At 35.8% G+C, this 22286-nt stretch overlaps 1 protein-coding gene across 4 annotated transcripts in view; it reads left to right on the forward strand.

Moving 5' to 3' along the window:
• PCDH7 (protocadherin 7) overlaps window positions 1-22286 on the forward strand; it is a 366930-nt gene that overhangs the window by 250475 nt on the left and 94169 nt on the right. For 3 of the 4 annotated variants that reach the window (XM_032686124.1, XM_032686125.1, XM_032686126.1), the window contains exon 3: window positions 17649-21991. The exons of the other annotated variant lie outside the window; for it this stretch is intronic. In XM_032686124.1, coding sequence (XP_032542015.1) covers window positions 17649-18028 — 380 coding nt within the window. In that variant the 3' untranslated portion in view covers window positions 18029-21991. Of the gene's footprint in view, window positions 1-17648; window positions 21992-22286 lie in introns of those variants that run through there. 4 annotated transcript variants of the gene reach the window in all.

Genomic DNA, 22286 nt, shown 5'->3' on the forward strand with positions numbered 1-22286 from the left:
AATGATACTTTCTTTTTGTGACTTTAGCAAGGAAATTTTATTCCCAATCTGCTCTTTCTTCCTTTTCCATCAGTTCTACCTCTTGAAATTTAAAATCTAAGATATGTCTGTAAATTTTAATTCAGATTAAGACCTCCCTATGAATGAAAATTTTGTAAGTTAACCAGAAGAATTGTTATCTTATAGCATGATGACATTCATAAGTATTGTAACAAGTTGCTGTTTTGTTATTCCAGAAGAAAATATAATTATTTTCAAATAGTTTCAATGAGAGGCAAGATATTTCTCTGCAGAGTTTCAAACAGATGGTGGTGTAAAATACATTAGGTACATAAAACCACTTAATGACATACAAAAATCTTATAATGTCTTGGAATTAAACTGATATGGCACCTCTTCAATGACTTTTAAATTTGTGGGCTTAGAGGATGCTATCAGTCATAAAAGCAAAGCAACTTGCATCTTTGATCTTTCTTTGGATACAGTGTCCAGTGTTTTGTATGGAAAAAAATCAGATATATACAGCTATTACATTAAATTACTTTGATGCAGAGTTACACACTTACTTACGGATTTAGTTTTAAACAGAGAAAAAAATTGGACAAATCTTTATCATCTATTGAGAATTATTTGAGTAGTACTTGTAGTCTGCTAATGTTATCTGTAGAGAGATAGAAATATGTGTGCTTGAGACAATAAATCTAAGGAGGAAAAAAAGCATTCATATTAAGTATTGAAGTATGTCAAAGCTGTGATAACAGATTTTATCTGGGAATGAGTGACATGAGAAATAAAAGTGTAGAAAATACAAGCGAAATTCAAGCTATTAAGTCTGATTCTTTAAAGGAAAATGAGGAAGACCTGTCTCTCACAGACATTTCTTGAAGCATGAAAATTGTTTAAAGGGCATCCTAATTTATCCAGTTCACAAAGCTATCTGTGATGGCAGGAAAAGATTTTTTCTTGAAATGGATGCCTTATTCTCTTTCTCCCAGTAGCTGTTCAGACCCTCTTGTCTATTTATATTCATTATTGTTGCTGTAAGAACAGTGCTGGTTTTCATTATTTCATTGGCATGAGAAGCCCTGATTCAATTTTGCTGTCAATTCTGACCTCTTTTTGGACCTCCTCTACTTGCAGTGACTAAAAGCATCAGTAAACAGAAGCAGAGAAACCCCCATAAAGTACTTTTGCATCAAAACAGAATAAGTATAACAGCACTCAAGATACATGTAATTGCAGTTCATGTCTGTGGTAGGGTAAAGCATGCACTGGGAGTTTGTTCAGTTCTTTATTGTATTGCTACATATTTAGCGAGTTTTCACATACCTGGTGGAAAAGAGATTTGAGAGTCTACATAAATAGTTTAATAAAAAATTAAAGTCTCAAAATATCTATGCAGAAAAAGCAGAATAAAATCAATGTTAATTTTAATCCTGATAAGTATTTTTGGTCAAAATATTTTGAGAACACATTAATTTTTCCATTTACTTTCTATTTATCATTCAAAAGTAAACGGAGTATTTTCTACATTATCTAGTCAGACACTCATCTATGATTTAAAATAGAATATATCTATATATGGCCATACTTTTCCAGTCCAATTAAGTTAATTTTCTTGAAGTGTAAGTTTCATAAACTAATCACTGGTGTCCACCACTGCGGACTGTTGGTTTATCTACTGTGCTTAGTCTAGACCTAATTTAATGGATCACTGTCAGAGGTGCTTTGTTTACAGCCCTCTCTGCTGCTCATTCTTATACAAGATCCATGAAATATCTAAGTGTGATGTGCAGTTTCTGGTAGGACTTCATTCAGCTCTGGTAGGAGTGTGCCATTCTCTTTCAACAATTCTGGAATAATTCCATTATCTGACAATTAATGTGGCTCAGGTTATTGATTTTTCAGTACACAATTTTTTTTTTGCCTGAAGTTGTAGCTTCAGAGTAGACCCAAGTAGAAACCAATTGTACCAGCCAATAGGAAATCTATTATACGAATAAGTTAGTTATACTCCAGTGCACAATGCTTTCACAAGAACCACAATCCCAAATGACATCTCTATTATGATCTCAGGAAGGAGCCAGAGACTAAAACACTGAAAAGAGAACAATTTTCTACTGAATATTTTTCTTTCAGGAAACCATATTCAGAATGGCCTGAAAGGAAAATGCCTGTACAAAGTATGCACCATATGGCCTAGCATGGTGCGTCCTGGGGGCAATAGTGGGCAATAGTGGGAAATAACTACTTAATTTAAAAAAAAAAAAAAGTTTATTAAAAATTTGTCTGAAATCATAATTGCCAAAATACCAAATTACTCTATTCACTTTAACAATAGTTGTCTTTCAAGTCAGATAAAATCTGCAGATTTTGTATTCTTCTGTCTGATAAGTTTGTTTTAATCTTCTATTTTGTGTTCTGTCCAACTCCTATATTTGATCCCTTAACCACTGTATTTTCATGTCTTCTTCAGTTTTTCAAAACAGTCCAGCAGCCACTAAGTGATTATGACCACTGAAACTAATATTGGGTAGATTAGCAATGATTCTGTGGCTTTACATTGGGAATAATCAAGAGGTTTATTTTATTTTCCTCTACTTTAGTCAATACATGTAAAACACTATTATATTAATTTTTTTCAGTAGTATATTTACTCTTAAAAAAAAAAGTTTAGCCTCCGTGTTAATATGTTTTGCTTGGCTGGGTTTTATGCTATCCTAGCAGGTATAATTAAGTTTTTTTTCCTACCTATTGTTAAGAATTTACTCATGCATTGCAAGTCCCATTTCAAATCTTTTGTCATTTCTACTAGAGTCTTAGTGAAAGCATAAACTAATAATTTAAGAAACTTCTTGATATTCAAATGAATTAAAAAAGCTGGAGGTTATCTGATTGATTCTTGAAAAAGTAGATGTTGGCTATGAAACAGTAACCCAAAGTATATATGCTGTACTTCTTAAGAAATCTGGAAATGTCACAAACCAAGGAACAATGGAATATTTTCTGAGATTTAAAATTTTATGAGTAAGGGTATATGCTTTGACAACCAAGTTAAGCAAAAGTATACTGACTAATATTTAATATTGTGCTGCAAAACACAAAAAGATACAAAAAGCAATATTAAACATTCTTAGACCAAGAGAATTGACTCATTAAAAAAGTACTTCTACTGCAGTTACTTCTGACAAAGATTACTCCATTTTTACTTTGAGGCTAGGAAATATTTCATGTATTTTGGAGGAATATCTCAAGACGTCTGTAGAGGGGTATGCTCAACTCAACTAAATGGTTTCAGAAATGTGAGGAAAATGTTACAGAGTAGCTGGTCAAGCAAAACCCCAGTATCCTCATCATAGGGATGAGAGATATCTTCTGACTAATATGCTTAGATACCTCTGTTCAAGTCCAGTCTTGCCTTTAACTTTCATCAGGACACAGTTCTATTTGTAAAGTAAAAACTCTACCACCTGTAACTGTTGAGTTAATGAAACACTATAGGATATTTAGGGGCAAAGGCAGGGGTCAAAAAACTATGATAAACAGTACTGGCTCCGGTAGATTCCACCTCTCACAAGAAGGATTGAGGCTACTATTTCTGACAGGCTTAGATTTTGCAAGTAACACTTGATTTTTTTTTTTTCCTCTGTTTCATTCAAACTTCTTCTATATTTTCCATTAGTATAAAAAATTATCATTACACTTTTCCATTCTACAGTGAGATAAATACTGATACTCTAACCTCTTTTTGTATAACATCCCTATGATTCATGTGTAGGATTAGTCTATCGACTGTATGTGCACAAGGGGAATTAGCGCTCTGCTTAATACTTAATTACTAATGGACCGTAACTCAGATGAATCTGTCATAAGTATGGAACAATTCCGAGCTGATGTTTGCAGTTAATTCACTAGCTGTAATCTGCAGACACATCTGAAAAAATCAATAAAAAAAATTAATGAAAAAAATCCCTTTGAGCAGGACATAAATCACACTGAGAGATTTATTATCTTTCTATATTTGTCTCTTCATTTTTTGAGGTGTGAAGACTTTTCCTCATAACTTACTATAAAAATGACATCAGCAGCAAAAAAAAAAAAAGAAAACAACAAATGCCCAACACACCCTCTTCCCTGCATAATCTCCACGCGAAAGCATCAGTATTTATAACAGAAGTATGAACTTAGGCGAATTAATTGTGTGAGGTATTGAAAAACACCTGATGGACAAAGCAGTCATTGGTCACAGCCAGCATGTCTTCATGAGAGGAAAGTCCTGCTTGTCAAACTCAATTTCCTTTAACAACAATGTTACCCGCCTAGCTGATCTGTGGAAGTCACTTAATATAATCTTTCTGCATTTCAGTAAAACTTTCAATACTGTCTCTCACAAGATCCTCTGGACAAAATATCCAGCACACAGCTGGACCATCATCATGTGGTGGGTGAGCAAATGGTTCACAAGTCAAGCACAGAGGGAATGGAGTAACATCAGACTGCTGACCTATCACTAGTGGGGTTCCACAGGGCTTTGTCTTAGGCCCAGTGCTCTTCAACGTCTTCATAAATGACTTGGGTGTAGGACTCAGAGATAAGTATGTTTGCATACATGACAGGGAGGACCTGTCAACTCCCTTGAAGTCAGAGAGACCCTGCAGAGAGACCTTGGCAAATTAGAGGACTGAGCAATCACCAACTATATGAATTGCAACAAGGGGAAGTGCTGGATTCTGCACCTGGGATGGGGCAACCCCAAATGTTTGTACAAACTGGAAAATGAGATGCTGGAAAGCAGTGCCACAGAAAGGGACCTCGGGGTCTTCATTAACAGCAAGTTGAATATGAGTCAGCAGTGCCCTGACAGCCAGGAGGGCCAATCATATCCTGGGGGGCATCAGACAAAGCATCACCAGCTGGTCAAGGGAGGGGATTGTCCCCCTCTACTCTGCACTGGTGCGGTCTCACCTTGAATATTGTGTGCAGTTTTGGGCACCGCAGTATAAGAAAGATATTAAGCCATTAGAGAGTGTCCAGAGGATGGTAGCAAAGATGGTGAAGGATCCAGAGGTCTAGATGGTGAAGAGGCCATTCAAGTTGCAGCTGAGGTCACTTGGAGGAGGCTGAGGTAAAACCTCACAAGGGAAAGCAGAGGGGCAGGCACTGATCTCTTCTCTCTGGTGATCAGTGACAGGACGCCAGGCAATGGCATGAAGGTGTGTCAGTGAAGTTTAGGCTGGATATTAGGAAAAGGTTCTTCACCCAGAGAGTGCTTAGGCAGTGGAACAGACCCCCCGGAGAAGCTGTCATGGCATCAAGCCTCTGAGCTCAAGAAATGTTTGGTCAACACTCTCAGGTATATGGTGTGATTCTTGGGACTGTCCTGTGCAGGAACAGGAGTTGGAATTCTGTAATTCCAAGGTAGATTTTACTTCATCTTAGGAAAATCTGAAGGTCCCAAAATAATAGTTCTAGACACTGGAATGACAGTGATCCATGCCACTGACATAGAATAAGAGCCTGTAACTAGTTAATCAGTGAATCACTTCCTTTCCAAGTGAAAAGAATTATCATTTACTGCGGAGTTGTCTGATTTTATACTTCTGTTATGCTTCATGATTAATGAGAATGACCACTACATTTTATAAAATGTAACCCATTTCTTCTGAAGTATACTTATACAGGAAAAATGTGCATTAATACAATAATGTTTTTTTATTTCCATTTTTAATATTCATTTCAGTCTTGTGTTATGTAGAAATTCTGTTAAAGGCATGAAAATGTATGCTTTGTACTTTTCAATTCACTACATCGAATTAAATTTGGTTCTGTATCCCAGATCTTGCTAATATTATTAAGTAAAATTACAAATTTATATAAGTATTTGTGAGAGAAACAAGTATGACATGAACATATAAGTGAATATTTTTTTTCCCATTGTGTGGGATAAGGTTCCCTTCAAGTGACATAAAATGTTAAATGACTGCTATATTTATTCTTACAACACAACTTTCTCTTGACAGCTACTAAAAAAACAAGTAGTCACAAGTTATTTGTTTCTGCTTCATGCTTAGCTCTACATTATTTAGGTGATCATTTGCATGCAGAGCATGGAGAACTTTCTTCTTCCCCCCATTTGAAAATAGCATAATATAAATTAACAGAACTCGAGCACATTTTATACTTCTTGTTCAAGTTTAACCTTTGAGAGTTTATGAGAGTTTGTAATAAAATAAACATTACATGAGTGACAGATAAAACCTCTTGGAAACACAAATAATTCCCTTTTTATGAAAGCAATACTACTATTTAATATGTGTTATTTTATAATATTTCATTCTATATATGCAGGAATAAAATAAGATCCAGCGATGTGTTGCTGTGAAAAGTAGAACTATATGAAGCATTTAATTTTCAGGAATGCAGTGGTACTATCAACATAACCACTTCAAGTTACTGTCTCATGTGGCAGAGTAATTCTGTAAGTAAAAGTAAGTCACTGAAAGATATTTCTTTACTGAATGAAAGAAATCAGTATTCTCCCTTAAAGCCAATTCTTAAATAGAATTCTTAAACGGAAGCATTCAACCAGAACTTTATTGACTTCTTGTCGATAATCACAAATGGTTCAGTTTTTCTGTTTGTTTCTTGGTTTTTTTCCTGCCATTACAATTAAGTGGCCATGTGTATACAGGGGGGTTATCTTTTCAGTCACCATTTGAACCTAAACATTAGTCATATATAATGCATTTTTATATCACTTCAATAAATATCTGTCTTACAAAAGAGCTTGCAACTCTGTCAAGTCACTGACTTTTTCTATGTATTCAACTTTCATTATGTATTCTGGATATCCTTGGAGAGATTTGTGAGATATCCATGGGACCTAATGATGGAATGACAGAATCACTGAATATGCTGAGTTGGAAGGGACTCACAGGGATCATCTAATCTAGCCCTTAACCCTTCACAGGACCATCGCCAAGAGTCACACCATGTGCCTGAGAGTATCATCCAAATGCTTCTTGAACTCTGTCAGGCTTGGTGCTGTGACCACTTCCCTGGGGAGCCTGTTCCAGGCTAGTCACCACAGAGAAGAGATTAGTGGCTGCCCCTCCTCTTTCCATTATGAGGGATTTGTGTACTGACATTGGACATCTTTTGGGATTGTGTTTTTAGTTTCTCAGTAAAAACAATGCTACAATCATTAATATCCCTTAGAATACGTTACTTGGAGTATCTCCAAAACTAAGTTGTCTTGTGAATGGGATGGGCATAAATTGGAACTCATGTTGTTTTTATCTTTTGTGGCAAGACCACTAGTCTTCCTACTTGGTGTCCATTTCTGAGTTGAAAATAGATTATTAAATCCTTATCACCAAGAAATAAAATAAAAAGGCAGCACAGCTGACATGATCTAATAATGACTGCTAGCTACCCTATTCTCTTATAGCTCCTACAGTCTCATCACTTTGGTAGGAGTACCAAGAAATTATGTTGAATTTTGAGCTTTGATTCAGATTTTCTTAATTCATCTTTAGGAGAGATGACATCCTAATTGCTCAATGATTGTTTCAGCTCAGAGTTTGTTAAGCACTGACACATTTTACTGGAAAAATAAAGGTATGTAATTTGACACAGTGACAGATTAATACCTTAGCATTAGATTGGCAGAACAATTAAACAGCTTAAATGTTTCCTACATCTTAATGTCTGTGCTACTTCAGGAAGCCATAGTAAGTCCTGCTTTTCTGAAGGATATGTTGCCATTTCAGTGATAGAAGTAAATCAGGCTATCAAAGGATTTAACAGGATTACAAGAAGTCTTGCAGCAATTACATTTAAATCTGGAAAATTAAAATCAAGGGAATTTAGGTTCAGCATGATGTATTTAGTATGGTACCACTGGTATCACATAAGCTGATGCTTCTTAGTTCTCATTATATACATGCAATTGGTCTTGTGAACAAAAATGAAATAATACAGTCTGAATGATAGGATAAATACAACTTAAACAAGAGAAAACTTTATGTTTCTAATGGGTTTCTGTCCTAGTTAGAGCAGTCAGAACCAGTTCATCACTGTGTGGGTGTAACCCAAACTGTGTATTCTACACCCTCTATGCCATTTCCCAGGAACTGTTAACAATAGACCGTTTGCAGCAGCTGCCCAGAGCACACCTGGCCCCTCAGGCTATAGGCTTGGTGTTGGGAAGCCTGTGAGATAGAAGGATGTTCCTATCCTCACACCAATGACTCAGGTGTGATAACTCCCCTCCAGGGAGCCATTAGCACCTCCACACCCAGCCTGAGGGGTCATGTCTGCTAATGGGCCACCAAGGGTTCCAAAAATATCTCAGGACTCACAATCACCCATTGTGGAACTCCCTTCCCTGGGGGAGGTACTGGGCATTCCCACTCCAACCTGAGTGTATATAATCTTGGGGCCCACTTGTTGGATCCAGAGAAGGATCAGAACCTTGATCAGACTGTGACCAGCACTCTCACCAACAGGTTTTCCCTCTCCTTTTACATTGGACTCAGGGGGACCGTATGGGGCTCAGCACAGGGGCCAACAAACACCATTCTGTTTATGCCCCAGGGTGCCAGGTTATACACCTGAGTTTTGTGAGTTAAAACCAATTGTTTGTCCATATAATTGTATTTATTGTATTATTTCTATTAAATTGTAACTCTGATTTATAATCTCTTTTTGAGTTGGGTTCATTTCTCTTGCCGGTTTACCTTTAAACCAGCACAGCTTCCCTTTGTTTTATAACATAATCCGGGGTTAAAATTAGTATTTGTCTTGAATTAAGTCTGTTGAATTTGATTTCACTTAAACATAACTTTATATGCCACTTATATTATTGTTCTCCACTGACAACCAACAGATCAACATGATTTCAATCCAGAAGAGTACAACTAGGGTCTTTATTTTAATTTAAAAAAAAAAATAAAGAAAAAAAAAGGAGGGGGAAAAAAGCAGCCATAGATCTGTTTTTAATATAAACAGTCTTAAAGTTAGTTGTGAAATACTGATGATTCCTTGAAGAACACAGATGCAATATTACTGAGCTGGTACAATCACTAATTTAGGTAAGAAATTTTTTTTATCAAGTTATTCCATAATTAGGGGAATAATTCTTAGTTAAATAATATTTTACCTTAACTTGCCTGAAGACATTTGTAATAGAAATAACTGGAATCTAAGCCAGGAATATTATTGCTTAGGTATTATTTCTTTGGTTACATAACTGAGTCATGTTAAATATCTATCTAGTCATTTGTAGTCTGTTAAATAAACAAAAAAACCCTCATCAAAATCTTATACAGTCACTCTCTTATTTGACTCTGTTCCTCTCTAAAGCAGAGGCGTATATTATTCAAGGGTAAACAAAACCAAAATGTCATATAAGAAGTAAAATAAACACTTGAAATTTTTATTCTTACAACAGTTTAAGATTTAAAGGACTTCAGAGGCATGATATGTTTTGCACCACTACAGGTAGAAGTAAGATTAAATCTTTAACTTTGTGACAGCACTGTAGAATGGGATGGATGGTCTCAGGCAAGAAGATTTTATAAATATTAAGTTATCATGTTGGAACTTGAGAATGAGTTACATTATTTACAGTCTTTATATTTCTTTATTCCTCTGATTGACACCTGTCTTAAATGGTCCAACTATTTTTTGGTTAGTAGTTTTATTACTGTAAAATTTTAAGGAGGATTCTAAAGTGGATTTTTAGTAGAACTGAAGCCCACCTTCTAAGGTTGATTTATTACTGAATAAGTTAAAAATCTTAACCCAGAAACAGTTAATTGGATTGAGACCAAAGTGCATGAGTGCTAAGCAATCACATTAGCAGGATTGCAGAGCTGAAGGGAAACTTTAGAGGTCATTTAGTGCATCCTTGGTTTCCCAAGGTATCATTAGCTACGTTTATGTTATCCTTGGGGAACTTTTTTCTAGACATTCATAAAAATCATTCCAGACTCTGTACCGTCCATCACTACTACATTTATCCTTAAAGTTTTTTTCTAATTTCTGAACTGATTTGTTCTTGTTGCAATCAAGCCATTACTTTTGCTCCTTTCCACTATGGGCACACAAAACAGATTGCTTTCATTCTTTTTTTTTTTTTCTTTCTTATAGGTACATGAACAGTGTTGCTTTTTCCCGTAGCTGTTTGCTCTTCTCACTAATTCACTTTCATTCATCTATTATGAACTTTTTTTAAAAGTTAAAGAATCAGTTAACTGGTTGTATTTTCCTATGGTATTGCTTTATTTGTTTGTTTTATTTTTGTTAGTTTTAGTAGTAGAGGACTATCTAGCAACTCATGTTTGTTTTGAAAATTTCACTCTGGTGTCTTGAAATTACTACGTATTTTGACTTTTGACATGATACAGCAGTGAGTCTGGCTAGTTTTAGGGATTGTTTTAAGAGAGACTTTTATTTCACCAGTTTTCAAGTGAAGTATTAAAAATTCTCACTTTTATTCTGTATTCCTTTTTCTTTGCAGAAGAATACTAAGTTTCAGAAATCATTATTTTATATTATTCTGCCATACCTTGTCTCACACTGTTTATCATTCCATCAATGTACATATAAACCTTTTTGTATTCTGAAGTACTTTCTTAAGCACTGAAAAGAATTTAAGAATTGGGCATGATATACATGAAGCTATTCTAGTCCAAAAGCAATTAATATATTCATTACTTCAGTGCAGTTGGCATATCTCAAGTAGTGGATTTGTGTTTGACTTTATTCAGTAGGACTGTTTTAGAGATGGCATGCACTATCTCTGCAGTACACGATAATGCCACATTCAGAGTGACAACAGTCCAAGCCTTGGGGCACTAAATGCTTCTTGAGATATGTTCAATTGCTGTTTAACTGCATTTAGCCTAAGGTGCAGAGAAAGAAATTGCTGATGCCTTCAAACATGTTTAAGTATTTTAATAGTATCTTGGCATGTCAGAATATGCCACAGCACGAACTGGGGTGCAGTTCCTGAATTGTTGCAACTAGGAGGCAGGAATTTCAACAACAATGCTGCTCTGGCTGTGTTTTAATTTAGTGTAGCTTTCTTTTTCCCCTCTTAAACAGTGATTTTTGACAATATGTACCCTCCCAGCAGTTTTCTGCATTTTCGTTTTCTGATCATGTAATCAATACTTGTTGTGCTTTAAGAGCTTTACTGTGTCCCCGACCTCACAGCTTGTAAAGCAGAAAACCTTTTAATGTAAAAGCTATGTAAATGGACTCCTGTTTAATCACATAGTCTTAATGGTGTTTCACTTGAATTTTGGATGATCCTCTGAATATAGCATATTAGTGTAAAGAGTTCAGGCAAAGGTGGGATGATAAGTGGCTCATACAAATCACAGTCTCTTTCATTACTGTATGACCACTCCCATTCCTTTTTATTTTCTCATAGTAGTGTGGAACTCCTGCACATGCAGTTTTTACAGGTTCTAAATAAATGGAACCATACAGGGATATTATGGTATGGGCCTGTCAATGGAGAAAGTAAAATCTGCATGTAGTCATTGATTTGTCATAAATACTATTTAGAACTCATCTGCCAATGACTCCTCAGATCCTGTGGACCGGCATTATGGTTTACAGAAGTACTGTTGCACTGCTGTAGTACTATATGGCTACTGTGGTCTTGTACTTCTCCAAGAAAAGGGTCTACAGGAGTATTTTCTCGGAATGTTCAAGTTATTGTGTCTAGATAGGGTATCAATATTGCTTTGGAAGGTTTTCCATCTCCAGGGATTAGTGGAACAGAACTTTTGCCGACTTATCTAAAGTGTGTTATTACCACAGTATTTGTGTGTGGTTTACAAAAGATAAGAAAGTGAAAAGCCCCTCAGAAAAAGTGCTAGGACCATGTAATGACTAGATGATAATGCTGGGTTTCTATAAAATATATTGTGCAAGAATGGTTGCTGAAAAATGTACAAAGTAGAGCCAGAGTGAGTGTGCATTCTTGACTATATTTCTGCAATATGTGTGTACAGAAGAGCCCATAACTTATAACATGTAGAATCATAAAATGGTTGGGGTTGGAAGGGACCTTAAAGATCATCTAGCTCCAACCCCCATGTGCACTTGTTGACTATTGAGTCCATAATACTTTCTCTGTACTTGATGAAATATGTTAAACTTCTTTGATAAGGAATTGGAGGAGAGAAAATAGTGGAAAACTGCTTGAGTGGAATATTTGAGCTATTGGTTTCTTTGACATTAAACTGGATATAGACTATCATCTTTCCCCTCTCCACACTGCAGTGGTAGGTGCCTTCCTTTTTTGATGATAAGCAATCCTACTAGCCCTAAAGGAACAGTCAGCTAAAATTACAGAAACATGAGCATAATCTCCATTAATTTGCATGCTTTTGTACAAAGTTATATGGAAAATATAAAACAAATCAATGTCTCGGAAATTAGCCATAAATGTTTAAAGATTTCTTGGATGAATCGTTTCTACTGTTTCAAAAAATATGAACTTTTATCAGCTAACTTTTTAAAATTTGTGGTGAAAGCTTATATCGGGTACAGTGAAAAAGTAGATTGTGAGACCCTGTAAATTAGTATACTCCAGTATTTTCATAACAGAAGTCTGAACAGTGGCAGGTTAAATCTGCTTTAAAATATTCATTTTTGAAGTCTCCATTTACATATTTACCTAAAAACTTTTCTAAATACCTGCATTTTAGGGAGGGGGTTTACAATGGCTTTGTAAATAGTCGAGCAATACCTGCTTCTGATCTAGAGACACCATAAGAAGATATGTTTGAAAAGAACTATGACATCTTCCATTGTATCTCTGATGATCTTTTTGTGCAGATAAAGTCTTGAATTTGACTAGTTTATGTATAAACTGTTAGAACCTAATCTCACGTCTACAAATTTCTGTATAACAAGAAATATCATACATCTTTCTCACTAATTAGCATTGTGATGAATTTTTTTTGTTAATAAGTGGCATTTTAAGAACTTATTTGATTTGTTTTCCAGATATGTAACTGTAGTAGAAATCTGTTTTACTATTCCTTGATGATTTGGCAATTGTGCTGACAAATTCTTTCCTGTGTTGTATTCCATTAGGCTTATCAGCTAGCAATGGGATCACTACTAAAGTGTTTAGCTTTTAAACTGAGAAACACTTAGAGATAGTTATGCTTGAATGTAAATTATTCTAGAGCACAAGGGTAATTTTTTTTTTATTTTCAAATTCAGGGATTGTTCAAAACTCCACGGACTAGATAATTTAAAACGAGGAACATTAAGTCACTACTTTGCAAAAGAGGGTTGATCTGTTCAGTGAATTAGCAAAAATATAGTTAATCACTTTGTAGCTAAAGGGGCGTGGCAGTTTATCCAAAATTAAGGTTAAATCTCTGTTATCTACTGGAGTGTATAAGATCATCATGGCTAGGCTTCACGAACAAAGATTTAGGAAGCCTCTATCCATGTTTGTTACAAGCACGCTGGTGGCTTATGAGGCCAATATGAGATAGACATGTCCAGTTGCAAAAGGCACAGCAGAAAGACTCCTTAGATGGTATATTCTGCAAGACACGATTCTTTCTGTGTTGTCTTTTCTCCTCGACAGTGATCCTGCGTGCTTTCTCAAAGGAAACAGCAGCGTTATAGATGGTGTGTCTCCAGGCCTCTCGATTTGAGGCCAGAGGAGACCAATTATGATGATCAATATGACCAAGGCTGAGATGTTGTTTCAGGGAGTCCTATCAACCTGAATGTATAAAAGCACACAATTTTTCCTTAACTGACTAGTTTGGGTACAGGTAATAGTTTAGTCCTGACATCACTGGATGTTTTACCCATCTTCTGATATAACGCACACACAAAATATTCCCTCCTTCCCCTTCCCTGCCACCCCAAATGCTGAAGTTATGTCCATCCTTTAAAGAGAAGAGCAATTAAAATGCAATATGTTTAACACCATGTTAGATTAAATTAGTACTTAGATGCTCTACTGATTCAAGCTCTTAGAACAGATGCAAGAAAGCAATGGAGTAGAAGGCTACATTAACTGTAAGTGCCAAACATTATTTGAAGAGTGTTTTAGAGAAAAATATATGACACCAGATCTGACAGCCTCAGGGAGGTAAAGCTGCTACCACTGCTCCATGTCCCTGGGTCCAACCAGTAGCAAAGTTGAAGCTGTATTCCCAGTAGACATGTACACAGAGCACACACATACACCATGTGCACAGTTGTCCATACAGATCACAGACACTCAGAGAACTTACACGAACACAGACAGCATCACTATCCTCATTCTGTCCTCTTCTCTGGCTGGACAGGATGGAAGTCCTCTAGTGAGAGTGGACAAGCCCATGTGTATACATTCATATGCAGCCCATAACGCAGGAAAGAGTTAGAAAGGAATTTAGTAGGAAGACAGGATAGGTGGTGCTCATCAGGCACAGAACATTACTGGAAATCTTATTAGCCAGCAAACTATTTACGTGACTGGCCCTTTTATCCACTCATGTCTCTATTTTCCTACTCTTGTTCCTTCACAAATGTCCTAAAACCCTCACTTGTCTTCCCTTTGGATTCTCCCTTAAACATCACGTAAGTCCTGTGCTATCCCAAACTCTTTTCCCCCTATATCCTATAACGTGTTCTACATACCTAGAGAGCAACTCGCATTAGACAGGAAGATGATCGTCCCAAGTCCTTATTTTGAGTTCCTATCTGCCACTATACACCCCTGTGTTCCTCTGGGCCTGAGCAGATGGACCTTTGAGGGGCTGATGGTCCTATGATGGGCCTGGGGGTAGCCTCTCAGGGTGTTATTTTGGCTTGTATTATCCCTTCTGTGTCTTTCTGGTCTCTTCTGTGGGCGTGAGAATGAAGTTTATCACATAACGGAACAGGGCGACTCAGCCACACACTGACTTGAAGGTTATTGCTTCATAGAACAGCACTATAGGGCTAAATTGTACAGTAAGTCATCATGCTTTACAATAAGGAATTTGTATTAAGCATTTGTTCAGAAGTGAGTAGGGGAAGCACTACAATGAAATATGGTACATTTTGAAGTGCATGATTCAAGGACCACTATCAAAGAAAGGATTTTTATGAACGCTTGTAGTGCTGGCTCAAGATTTGTTTGGGCTAAAAAGAAACCATCAGATATAATGAGATATTAATTCTTTCAATCTGAAAAAAAACCACCAAACCCCCAAACCAAACCCAAACAACAACAAAAGAAACGCTTTTCAATAAACACACGCTCCTGTGTCTTAAATAAAGGTGAGACATGTTGTCTAGATAAGCGTTTGATAATATTCTGCAGAATAATTGAAATACTTGTAGCAAGCATAATGTTTAGTGGCCATTGTTTGGAAATAAGGTGCTGTTTGAAGAGTTTATGGGGACTTAAAGGGATTGGCCCTGTTGTAAAAATATGCAAAATCCTGTTTAAAAATCAAAGCACATTAGGGGGAGCTGAACAGTTAATTGTGCTTCTTACCTTTAGGGAGTGCCAGAATAATACTGATTTAGCTGATAATTAGAGGATTTTCTTGATACCATCACCCTCTTCTATGTATGTCTCCAGAACACAGTCATCTGAAAACTGATAGGCTGATAACTGTCCATAGTCTTTGCATTCTTCATTGGAAAAAAAAAAGTGGGTGAGTCTAAGTGCAAAAGCCTTAAAAAGTACAACTGGGGGAAAAAAAATGTAAAAAAATTAAAAATCACTCAGTTCCCTCCTCCCAGCCTTATACGTCTCAGCTACAGTGTTACTCAGTTATCTAGACACCAGTGGTGTTTCTTCATTAAAATCAGTGACATATTGGCATATGAAATATTATACTGTATTCAGAATACAAACAGTAGATTCTATAAAATGTTGACATCTGTCAATAGCAAATAATATGCATATTCTTTACAATACTGCAAAAAATTACTAATTAAATTAATGTTTAAATGCATGAAAAAATTGGGACAGGATGAACATAAATCTGACTTAAAAGAGCTTTTCCAATTCTATCAGGATTAAATCCACAGATGTTGAAATTAAGTATGTTTTCTCTACAAGCACCTGTTGTAAATATTTTATATTAAAATAGTTTATTCTGGAAGAAACAAAGGATTTTTGGCTGGAGGGTTTTTTTTGTTTGGTTGGTTGGTTTTATTTTTTTTTTTAACTTCATCAGTGGTCTATTTTATCAATTTATAAAAAATTCACAGTTGGAATTGTCACTGTTTGAGAAGGTCATCTGGCAGCCAAAATCAAAGAATAGGCAAAATAGAAGTAAGGCAAATGAAGACTGAATAGGCCTTTTTGAAAGACATTTGATAAGTCATGTATTATTACTGGAAAAAATTATTGTTCAGATGAATCTGGGTGTTGTAGTGGGAAGGCAGAAAGATATCACAGTCCATATGAAGTAACTGACTGTGTTTCCATGTGGAAGCTCTTTGCTTCCTTTTAAGATAATCAATTTTTTATAAAACAAACCTAAATGTTTCATCAAGTATATCATATCATATGAAAGTCATATCAAACACACTGAAGAAGATTTATTGATTCATGTTCTTCGTCAACTTTGTTTGAAGATCATGTTGTTACTTTTTAGGCAGCTTCAGTTATTCCTTGCAGACCATAAAGTACAGTACAACTGAATAAAAGCAAGGTTTCAGAATATTACCCAATCCTTAAAATAGTTAAGGTAGCTTTTAAATTCAGTTGTAATGCAAGTATCAAAATACAAATATTAAAAACCTCCTGTGTTTCCAAAAGGTAGGAATCAATCCTGTAGGCTGCTGAACTTTGCTGGTTTTCAGTGACAGTTCTTACAAGTACAGTAGCTAGAAAGCTTAGACATGGTGATCTGGAAGATCACGATGTTACATAGCAAGTAACATAAAAAATGTTAGTGTTTCTCTTTAGGCAGCACTCAGATTCTCCCTGTCCCCCAACATACATATCCACATACACACACCACATAACAGCTTTATCTGTACATTTTTTATTACGATTATAAGCCATAGCAGACGTTTTGTATGCTCCCACAATTACTGATTGTACAACTTATATAATATTGTGGACTAACAACAAATGTCCAATCCTCATAAATACAAGCAGAGGTTTACATTATGTGCAAATTGAGTTCTGTTGTCACTAACAGATCTGCTCACTTGCAGTGCATTAAGTATGCCCATAAGTATTTGCAGGATTCAGGGTCTTAGGATCCTTTCACATAAATTCAAAGCATTCTCTACAAGAAATTCGAGAAAGGTATTTTTAATAATTTCAAGAAAACTGTCAGTGTGAAAACAAATCCTCGTTTGACTCTTTCAAACATCAAAATTCATTCAATACCTAATACCAAATGCTTCTGGAGCAGATTTAGAAGCACAGGAAATGGATTGATAGTCTTTTTTTCAATTATTGATGTAGAGGATAACTGTACAGATCTGCTTCTTGCCTGTGGGCACATGCAATATGAAAAAATTATTACTGAGGAACTTACTACGACATTCCTGCAAAGATCTTTAAAAATACCTTTTGTGAATTTAAGGATTTTCAGTTTCAATTGAAGTCATTGTAATATTAATTTGTAAAGACAACTCTCTTTTATTTTCAGATTCACGGCCTCTACCAGATGTAGCTCTGACAGGGAAGTGTACCCGAGAGTGTGATGAGTACGGCCACTCGGACTCCTGCTGGATGCCAGTCCGCACTTCTCCGGAGAGAAAGCAGAAGAGCCAGCCAAAACTCTCTACTTTCATGCCTGTTGATGAACGGGGCAGTCAGGAAAAGCTGGCCAATGGGGAAGCCTCCCTCATGGGTGATCGCAACAGAAACCTCCTTAACAAAAAGTTGACCTCATCCTATGAGACCTTCAGCGCGGCTAGTTTCAGCAAAAATGAAGAAGGCAATCCAGAGGATATCCCCCTTACACAGACAGGGGAATACAAGCCATCTCCTGTCAATACTTTAACTAGAAGAGAAGTTTACCTGTAGGCTAAAAAGCAGCAACAAAGTTCTTTCATATTATAAGAAAGAAATGGGGAAAAAGTCTTAAAATCGCAACAATTTTAAGAAAAATAATAAACAAAAAAGAGGGGGCCACCAAAGAGACAAAAGATCTGCCTGCCACTTCTGCCTCCATAGCAGGCATGTAATTATACTGTCTGCCTGACTATACTGTACAATGTAGAAAACGTTGTTACTTGCATGTCTAATTCCCCCTTCTGCTGATTTTTATTTTTCCTAAATCTATGGTTGCAAATTCCTCCCATAGTAGCGAGCTTGATTAAAAAGAACACAACACACTGTTGTTTCCCCTCTGCAGAAGCATGAGTTAAGCCACTCATTTTGTTTGTTTGTCATCTGGCTTGTTGAGGATAACATGTCAGGGAAAATGTACTCAAAACATATCATCTGAATATTGCTGATCCCCACCAGGGACAATCCTTCAGAAACCATACAGATATAGAGATAAATATAAAGGAATAATCATTAATAGGCACTTTGTGAAGACCACAGCTTTAATATTCTCACCTCTCATCTGAGGCTGGAAGCAACAGAAATATGTTCAGCCTGAGACTGCAGTCAAAAACATGGCATTCTTTCCTGTGATTCATGAACTCTGGTTCTGTTTTATCCATCAAACAAACGTGTCTTGCTGTGTCTCTCTCCTTCTCACTCGTTCTCTGTAACGATTACTTCAATGTAAACACAATTACTAACACATGTACCATAGGATAGTAATGATAAACTGTTGAAATCATTATTTTGGGCAAGACTAACATCTAGGTGGGAAGATTGTAATAACAAAAAGGCCAAAGATCACACAATGGATCAGGGGAACTGCTAAGTATTGGGGCTTGGCTTAGAAAATTAATGTATTCACAAATAAACACATGTATCATAACACACCTTCTGTTACATTTTGCACAGCAGCACAGTTCACAAGCCTAGATGACAATTTTTTTTCCGATGCGGTTCAGTTGAATGCCCAAAGGAATAGGTGTGTGTTTTTTTCGTAATGATGTGATATGTTGCAGCGGAAGCTGCATATGATATGCTGCATATGCCAGGGAATTTTTAAGATCAAAATTAAAAAATAATAGTAGTAATAGAAGGCTGTGTTAATAAGAATGCTTGATGGGAGGGAAAAGGTGGACAATGGGATGGTGCACTAACAAGAGGATGTTACATGTTGAATACAGAAGCTTCTTTTCAGATTGCGAGGAGTGGTTGCTAAGTCTTTGGTCATCAGTGTTGCAGATTACCAATTGCTTCAAATATGTCAAAGATATATGAAAGCTTTCTTGAAACCAAGTGCATTAAAACCAAGAGAAGTGCAATACTAAATGATGTCAAGACTCAGAACATTTAGCATAAGGAGAAATTGGTCTGATAAACAGTGGTATGGTACTCACCTAGCAGGTCAAGATGAGTCAAAAGGAATCCAAGCTACTGTGATATGCAAAAGCTGTAACAATTCTCATGATGAGTGATTCTTGAAAGGAAGAGGAAATGAAACAGGTTTTTGTGCAATAAAAGCAACAAAACATGCAGAATGATGAACAATTGCTTTGTACTTGATGCTGTAGAAATAATGGCAGACTGAGCTCAGACATTCAGATGAAAGCGACAATCGAACAACACAGCAAGGACAGCTCAAGGAGGGGGAAAGCATTCAGATCCCTGGCTGTTTAACCTGGTGTGAAGGCATGGCTAGATGGCTCTCTAGTATACTGTAGTCATAATGTAGTTTTGGGTAGTTTCTTGCTTTGAAGAATTGCATAGAAATAACCTTAAACAGCCTAAGGTAGAGGTTGGTAAATCAAAACAACTCATCACACTTATCTTTTGAATTCACTTCTCCATGTAGTGGGATGTGCCATTATTGGCCCTTTCATTCTCCTCACTTGAGTTTACTTTCTTCAAGTAACATTAGTTTGTGTATAACAGTTATGATGAATGGGCACATTTTAGAAAGAAAATATTAAAATCAAAGATTAATAATGATTGAACATTTTTATGTTTAATTATTTAAGTAATATGGAGAGATGCAAGCTAGTACTTTGTTATGAGACTGCGTATAGCAGTTACTGCTTTGTATAATCTGTAAGTACCTGTTTAAAAATGCTTCTAAAATGCTTATGTAATGTATACACATTTTTCTTGCACGTTTCAACAGAATACACAATTGCATAACACAAATGTTCAACAGAATTTCCTTTAATAAAGTTTTATTTAATATTACATACAAGAAAATAAATTAGGTAGCTGGGTTCCATATATTATTAGACACTTTTTCTACAAGGCTAATAATACAGGTCATAGTAGACCTTCAGATTAAATGGATCAGCAGTCACTCACCAACTTTTGCACCACATAAGACAGTCATGAAATAATTTACTTGTGTGCATCTCCTTAGATCTAAAACGCGTGTGAAAGAATTTTTAAAAAATTCTGTCTACTGTAAGTATTCACAGTAATTCTAGTGGAACTAGCCACTATTAATATGCTGATTACTCTTCTGACCTGGCATGACATACAAATATATTTTGTGTTTGTATATTTCCTCTTTATTTGAAATAGGTTAAATCTGGTGCCACTCCATAAATAGAGTGCTTTTGTATAAAAATAAACAAATAAAGCTATAAAAAATAATTAGGGTGAATGCAAAATATGCAACTGTGCCTTTCATACCTATTAATATGGTAAAGTGGTAGTTGGGTTTGGACACTGAGGGATAAGGGGCTATTCCCAACTTTTTTGAACCTGTATATTTACCTGTGTTTATTTTCTGAGAAATTATAAATAATATATTTAAAAACAAGCCTTTTGCCAAACTCAGTTAATGGACCAGTCTTAAGCATTATTAACACAAGCCTGTGGTTTAAGTAGGTCTTGAGGATTTTTTTATTACTATTTGTGTGGGATTTGGGGTGGTTTTAATTTGTTTTTAATTCTGCTGCCTGAAAAACTACGATCAGTCTATATGATAGTTATTTAGCAGGGTGTCACCAATTCATGTTGCCAGGAAAATTGACAAATTTTTTTTAATTGCTTTTAACCATCATCACATTTCAGTTGTACAGTATAGAAGTCATCTTTTTTATTTCCTTCCATGGGAAACTCAGATGAGCTTTGCATGTATTTTACATTAGGGCACCTTTATAGATTGATACGTTAATATATAACTTTATACGTATTAGAAAATTCAATAGCTTTGGTCTAAAATCTAATGCTCATTCTGGATCTCAGACCCACTATGTTTATCCAATATGGTTTCTGACTGGCCTGCTGCCTGAGTTTCAGGAAAAAAAAAGTTAAACATTATTTTTATGTGGGGGAAGAACTTAAATGGGATTGAAATGATTGCTGAAAGGCTACCCTAGGAAGTTGTCAAGCAGGAAAATGAGGAATATGGATAAAGACCTTGCCATAAATCCAGCCATCACCAAACACTTGTAGGGAAGTTGAACAACGAAATATTTTTCCTTTTGTTTCGTTGATGATAAATATACAGTGTTTTCATCAGGAACAAAGCAGATGAAATAGCAATAGAAATTAAAGTCCATCAATTAAGTTGTATTACTGACTGAATGAGCATAAACACTAGGAAGAAGACAACATTCACCAGCTACCTGGGGTATGCTTTCAGACAACTTTTTCCTAAATTTTAAAGCACTTGCATTCAGTGTGGTACGATCTGTTTGTAATATTAATCATTGACTATTGTTCTGCAACTTGGATGTTGATAGTGAAGCAGAGAACAATTTATCATTGTTTATTATGAGTCACTATGCACGCAACTATGCTAAACATGGCAAAATGTATTAAACGCTAGTCCACCTCTATTTATGAAATATTTACATAATTTAATTTGCTTTTGTACAGTTTTATGTAAATAAATTGCTTGTCATTTTTGTCTCTGCAAATTAAAATATAACATGTTCAAATGGTTGCCTGTTTGCCAGTTTACTTTCTCTGACAGTCTATTCCACTTTTACTGGATTAAGTCACATGCTAGTTTCAATATCTAACCTGCATTTTGAATGTCAAAGATGATACTGCCTTAGTAACTGGCAACATATTCAGCTGCAGATGTAGCTGAGGTTTTACCTCTCTACAAAGTGAAATTCAACAGAGGCTATTATCACTCAAAACAGCATGCATCTATTTTCATAGCAGAAATAGAGTACTTGTAACGTTAGCAGTTATTTTGGATTACTATTCAAAAGGACTTTTTCTTAAAATG

The sequence above is a fragment of the Chiroxiphia lanceolata genome, chromosome 4 (assembly GCF_009829145.1).
Source record: "Chiroxiphia lanceolata isolate bChiLan1 chromosome 4, bChiLan1.pri, whole genome shotgun sequence".
In the NCBI taxonomy this organism is placed as follows: Eukaryota; Metazoa; Chordata; class Aves; order Passeriformes; family Pipridae; genus Chiroxiphia; species Chiroxiphia lanceolata.